Source organism: Hyperoodon ampullatus (assembly GCF_949752795.1).
Source record: "Hyperoodon ampullatus genome assembly, chromosome: 13".
In the NCBI taxonomy this organism is placed as follows: Eukaryota; Metazoa; Chordata; class Mammalia; order Artiodactyla; family Ziphiidae; genus Hyperoodon; species Hyperoodon ampullatus.
This window is the reverse complement of record NC_136926.1, coordinates 18,862,022-18,868,044: the sequence shown is the minus strand read 5'-3', so window position 1 is coordinate 18,868,044 and position 6,023 is coordinate 18,862,022. Positions and strand designations below refer to the sequence as shown.

Genomic DNA, 6,023 nt, shown 5'->3' with positions numbered 1-6,023 from the left:
AAGAATGCTTCATTTTGCTCTGATGATGGGCACCTGGGCCCTGGTCTGCTTAGCTACTGATAGACTAGCTCCTGACAACGAACGGTGACTCTGCCAAAAGCCAAAGACCCACCAGTATTCGTAATCCTCCTCCCACCCTTTAACTGGATAAGAAAAATTATGGCTTTCAAAATTAAGGTCTTCAAAAATATGTAACACCCAGGCATGGTTAAAAAACCAACATAAGCCTGGCATCATCAAATCTAAAGGATTATTTTGACACAAAAGTTGATCCACCATATGAAATTTAATTTGGCAAAACACTGAACCTGATATATTTTTTTGAGACTGTGCTCTTGTTGGCTGAGAGAGAGGAGGAAACCCAACTGGGTTTTCCAGAATAAGTGGATAATCACCTTTTAAGCTGATTTCAGTTGACAGTGGTGGAAAACCAATTCCGATAAGGTAAAATAACGTATACTTCAATAAAAAAAAATAAGGCCAGGGAGAAAAAGTTTCCGGAGAGAGGGTTTTTGCAAAAACTCTACCCACTAGTTGAAATACGGACTAGCCTTCTTCCTGAAGAACCTGCCTGGGCTATTCTTGGGGGCCCAGTTCTGACCAACGTAAGATGGCAACTCATTTACCCACGTTTGGAATTTAGCTGGCCCTTGAAGGATTTCTAGTTTCGCTGGCCAGGGCTCGGCAAAGGTTTTCTATAAAGAGCCTGATCGCAAGGTAGCTAGCTTAGGTTTTGCAGGCTACATGGTCTCTGTCGCCTATTTGTTAATTTTTTGATAATCCCTTAAAACTGTAAAAAAAAAAAAAAGTTAGCTCTTGGGGCCGTACACCATGGTTTGCTGACCCCTGAATTAAACGTAACCGACCTCTTCTCTCTCTCCAAAAAATTTTAACATCCTGTCTTGCCGGCCAACATCAGAGGACTCCCTCCACTCAAGATCCTTAGAGGGACTACTCCCAGAGCCACTCAGGACCACGTGCTGTCCTGCCCACTGGGAAGAGCCGCAGAGAAACAGGAGGCAGCGTTCTCACCGCAGGAAGGGGCGACTGTAAACATCTGCCAAGGCTTCCACCAGTCCCACTTCTCAGAGAAGCTGCTGCTAAGTTGTTCCTTGAGAGTGACTGAGCGTTCCTCACTGCTGAAATCTCCTTTTCCTCCCCAAACATGAGTACATGTGACCTAATGAACCTGAGTGCTGGGGCTCCTGACGGGGTGACCCACATCTCAGAATCCCCGGCCCCGCCAGACACTACGAACCACAACACGACCGCATTGGGTTCCGCAGCAGATAAGACTCAATGATACTTTGTGGGTCCTTCTCTCCAGATGGGGGACAACTGAAGACTGACCTTTAGCAACAACTGAGGACCCCACACACATTTCCCCCCACCTCACCCCAGGGCCAGCCAGACACACGTCACTCAGCTGTGACAACGCGCCAGGACAGGCAAGTCAACTGCTCAGAGGACCTCCACTCACCCTGGAGTTGGTCTGACAACAGCATTCATGCCTTCGAGTCACTTTAACTAGCAGTGTTTGGTGCAGGCACCTTAAAAGTCTTAATACTTTTTGGGGTCCTGACAACCACACAACAAAAAGTTCTCTTTTGGAAAAATCTTTTCTGACACAGCATTTTTCCCTGGAATGAACCTTGGTCATTATTGGAGTTTAAAAATAAAAAGCAGAGCAGGATCAGAGGTAGGACTTCTACTGCCATCCACGAGTTTCCCCAGAAGGGCCTGAATGAGCTAGGACACGTGCCATGGTGGCGATGCCAGTGCCACAGCTATTCTTTTGCAGGTTGTGCCGGAGGATTTTTTGTTTTTTGGCTGTGTTGGGTCTTCATTGCTGTGCACGGGCCTCTCTAGTTGTGGCGAGCAGGGGCTGCTCTTCACTGCGGTGCGCGGGCTTCTTATTGTCATGGCTTCTCTTGTTGCAGAGCGTGAGCTCTAGAGCGCAGGCTCGGTAGTTGTGGCGCACAGGCCTAGTTGCTCTGCAGCATGTGGGATCTTCCCGGGCCAGGGCTCGAACCCGTGTTCCCTGCATTGGCAGGTGGATTCTTAACCACTGCACCACCAGGGAAGCCCTGTGCCAGAGGATTTTTGATGTGTGTGCATCGCTGTATAAATGTTCTTCTTAACACCCGAGAAGCACCTGAAACACCTCATTTGGAGTCAGAGTCTACTGGTCAACAGCTGCTGGTTCTCCCAGGCCACAAAACCAATGCTCCCCTTTCTTCTTGTGCTGTATGTTAGGTATTGTTGTTTCTTCTCCCCTTTGCCGCAAGAGGGGAGGAAAAGTAAGGATAACGCCAATTGTTTAAAGGAAATCAAGACAGAAGGGGCGGACCGAAATCCACAGTGAAACTAAAGGAGGGATCACAGAAGTCCAAACGCAGCCAAAGGCGGGTCAGCTTTTGCTCATCCACGAAGGGCTTTTCAAGTTTTCCAGGGCAGATTTCCCTGATGGTTTAGAGGCTGCAGCTGGGTTCCTGGGGGCCACTGGGGGCTCATGCAAGAAGGAAGACTCGCTCAACCTGGCATCCTGGGAGTCAGCCACGGTGGACACGTCGGCCTCACTGGACAGGTCCTCCGTTGAGAGGTTGAGGCTCCCGAGCTTGGCGAGGGAGTGAGAGCGCTTGAGCGGGGACGAGACCGTGAGGCCCGCCAGCCGGAGCCGGGTCTCGATCTCCTGCGTGCGCTGCTTCACTAGCCCGGGCTTCCCGCGGACGCTGTGGATGCTGTCGCTGCTCGAGCTCCGGGTCAGGTTGGAGCTCATGGAGGATGAGGTCGGGGTGTAGCAGATGGTCTTCAGGAAGTCTTTTGAGAAGTGACTGGCGTGGTCTGGGCGGCAGAGGAAGAGTGGGGGGCTCTTCAGTGGGGCTCCTTCTGACGGAGGGGGGCCAGCCTCGGGCTTCTCGTCGCCCTGGGCTTGGCCAGGCAGAGCCGGGTCCTGGTTCTCCTCGGGGATGCTGGCCTCCAGCCTGCTGGTGGGGCCATCCTTGCAGGGGGCCGCCAGGTCGGCCGGCGTGCCCTTCAGCCTTTCTAGTTCTTTGGTGTGCTTGCGGACCAAGCCCGCCTTCTGCAGCTGGATGATGGATTCCTGGTGCTGCATCAAGTAGCTGTTGGCTGTCGGTTTCTCGGCTTCTTTACTGAACAGGAGCCGCAGGTCCTTGGCCGGCTTCGGATCCTTCTTGGGCGGCGCGTCGTCCTTCGCTACTTCCGCGCTGGGGGCGTTCTTAACACAGTGAGAATTCTTCAAAAGGAGGGACTTTGGTAGGACTTTGTGAGTGTCTCTGGAAGGTTCCAAAAGGCTGGCTGGTAGATCTGGGGCAGCCCCGGCCCCAGGGCCACTGATGTCTGGCCTCCTCGAGCCTGCTGGTGGTAGGAAGGGGGGAGTGTCGGTTGGGCCAGAGGACAGTTTCTCTGAAGCTCGGGACCTGCTGGCCACATGGGCCACGGGGGAAGACGTGAGGTGAGGCAGGAAGGTGGGCTGGGTGCAGATGGCGGGAGCACCGGGGTTCTTGCATCGCTCCCCAAAGGCCTCGGGAATCCCGCTGGCTGCAGGGTACATGCAGTCGGCGCAGGATTTGTAGGAAGGCTTCACTTTGTTAAGGATCCCAAAGATCGCATCATGCTGAAAGGGACAAGAACATCGTGAGGGCGCGACCCAAGCCGAAGCCCGAAAAATACAAGGAGGGCAGGAGGAGGGGCTGGGGCGGGCACTGGGCTGGCAGTGCTCTCACTTCAGCTGGGGCTGGGATAGAGCCCTCTCAGAACCCATATGGCCGTGACTAATGCAGGTTAGGGATGGGTTAGAGACACTGAATCGAACTTCCCGGAAGCTACGAGCCCACAGTCCTGGGCAAACCTTCGGCCACATGGCCAGGAGCAGGGCCTCCAAGGGCCTCCCTTCTCAACTCCGCCTCCGCCACTTGCACCAAATGACCCTTTCCAGCGCTCTGGTGTTGCCTGGAAACCAGAGTGACTTCGCCTCACCCATTCCCCTCAAGGCCTCGGGAGAATTAGTGAAATAACATTTCTGGCACAGTAACTGTGTCTCCCTTTCAGAAAGGGTCTGGAGTCTGCAGCCTGAAGACAGAACCCTTCCTGTCTGGCACGACAGAGCATGGCTCCAAGGAACCACCATCTAACTGTGCTCTTCACAGAGAGGTGGCAAAGGGCAGAAACGGTTCGGGAGAGACTCTAATACAGACCCAAACACGGGTGCCCACGGCCCCGATGAGGGAGCCAGGCAGAGGTGGGGGTTTCATACACCAGGGGAAAGCACGTTTGCACCACTTCCCAAGAAACACCCTGCCTCTGGTCACTGGGGGTCTCCGTGAGCTCAACGTGGGCCTCTCCACCCCGCCCTCCTCCTGATGGGCAGGCCAAGCCCTCACTCCCTCACGCGCCCATCGAATGGCACCAGGGCTGCTCTTCTGGGCCGAGACCCAGCCGAGAACCGCAGGAGTGGAGGCAAGAGGATGACTCTCTTCCCTTGCGAGTTGTTTCGCTGTGAGACTCCTGAGGCGGTTGAAAACCAAGCCTTCTTGGTAAAAGGTTTCTCCCTGCCCCTCTGTCGTTGTCAGGGACTCATACCATCCTGTGTGGCAGCCCGAGGTCGCCGCAAGCTAAGGAGTCAGGGTCCGGTCCAGTCCTGGAGGAGTCAAGGGGAAACCCAGCCCTGGTTCCTGGAGGCTTTCAAGGGGGCATGTGGAGAGCACCTGGTGGGGCAGGTAGGGGGCCGGGTCTCCTGCGGGACCCTATCCTGGTCAGGATTCCTGGGGCGGGTTTCCAGGTCGACCACTGGGGCTTGGTCACCCCTGTGGTGAGGCCCAAACACAGACATTTTCCTGAAGCTTTCACCAAAGTGTCTATATGTTTGTTTCTTCTAAAACCTTTAGAATCTAACCTTCTAAACTGTGGTGAAATCTACCACAGTGGGAGATCTGAGAGGACCTTTCAGAGCTCATGGGGAGACAAGGGAGGAGGGAATTCATTCATCCAGCTCCTACTTAGGGAGCGCGCCTGTCCTGTGCCAGGCCTTGCACTGGGCGCAGGGGCTACGAGCAAGACAGTCCCCGCCCTCCGAGGGCCCTGTCTCTGGATGCCTCCTAAGCTGTGCATTTCGGTCCCTGTCCCATCCTCTGAGCCACCCCCATCTCCGATGCCTGGCTTCTATCTCACCTCATCAGTCTGCCCGCAGGCCACTGCCAGAGGGGCCTTGTCACCAACCACCTAACGCCCTCCCGTGCTTCCCAGAGCCCTGGGAGGAAACGCGCAGGGCCCTGCCATCATGCCCCAAGGCCCCGCGTGCCCAGCCACCTGTCCAACTGTGCCTCAGCCACTGCCCCTCAACCAGGCCAAGCTTTCCACCCTCAGGGGCCTGGGGCCCAGAAGATTCTCCTCCTGGCTCTCTGCGCAGCCAGCTCCGCCTCACCCCCTCCCCTCCCACCCTGCCTGGGCCACCACACCGAGCACCACCTGTATGCTTTACACACAGGTGTTACATCCTTACATGTTTACCTCCCATCTCCCCGTAAGACCACGTGTGTTGAGCTACCTTACAGCTGTACCCCCTCACCAACCTGGCCCCGGAGTTAATAAACACAACTTGAACAAGTGAATGGATGCTTGTCTCTAGGTCCTATTCCCTAGATAATGTCACCCATCCACACTCTGGCCAGAAAAGGAAGGCTGGGTCCTTCGTTTATCTTCTTATCCAGGCTTCTCTCGTGGTCCCCATTCTACGACTCACAGCTACGTCATCTCGGACCAACCGAGGCACCACTGTCCCAGACAGAGAGGTTTTATATCATCTATCTTGATGGGCACTTGCTCTTTAAAGGGAAGATGAGCGGTGAGGGAAATTCGAGAGTACTTACTATTCAGTTTGGAATCTGGGTCCTGATTTGGAGTACGGGAGATTTCACTTCCCAGTTTTGTCTGCATTATAACGTGATGATGGCGAACTCTCTGTACAAGGGGATGCCTCTGTCTGCCTCCCCAGTGCTTCACTG

At 54.6% G+C, this 6,023-nt stretch overlaps 1 protein-coding gene across 3 annotated transcripts in view; it reads right to left on the bottom strand.

The window, feature by feature from the left end:
* Nucleotides 1-2,410: 2,410 nt before the first annotated feature.
* Nucleotides 2,411-6,023, bottom strand: part of SSH1 (slingshot protein phosphatase 1) — a gene marked incomplete at both ends in the record, with an annotated part of 56,510 nt that continues 52,897 nt past the window's right edge. For all 3 annotated transcript variants that reach the window (XM_079717856.1, XM_079717857.1, XM_079717855.1), the window contains one exon: nucleotides 2,411-3,637. In XM_079717856.1, coding sequence (XP_079573982.1) covers nucleotides 2,411-3,637 — 1,227 coding nt within the window. The remainder of the gene's footprint in view (nucleotides 3,638-6,023) is intronic.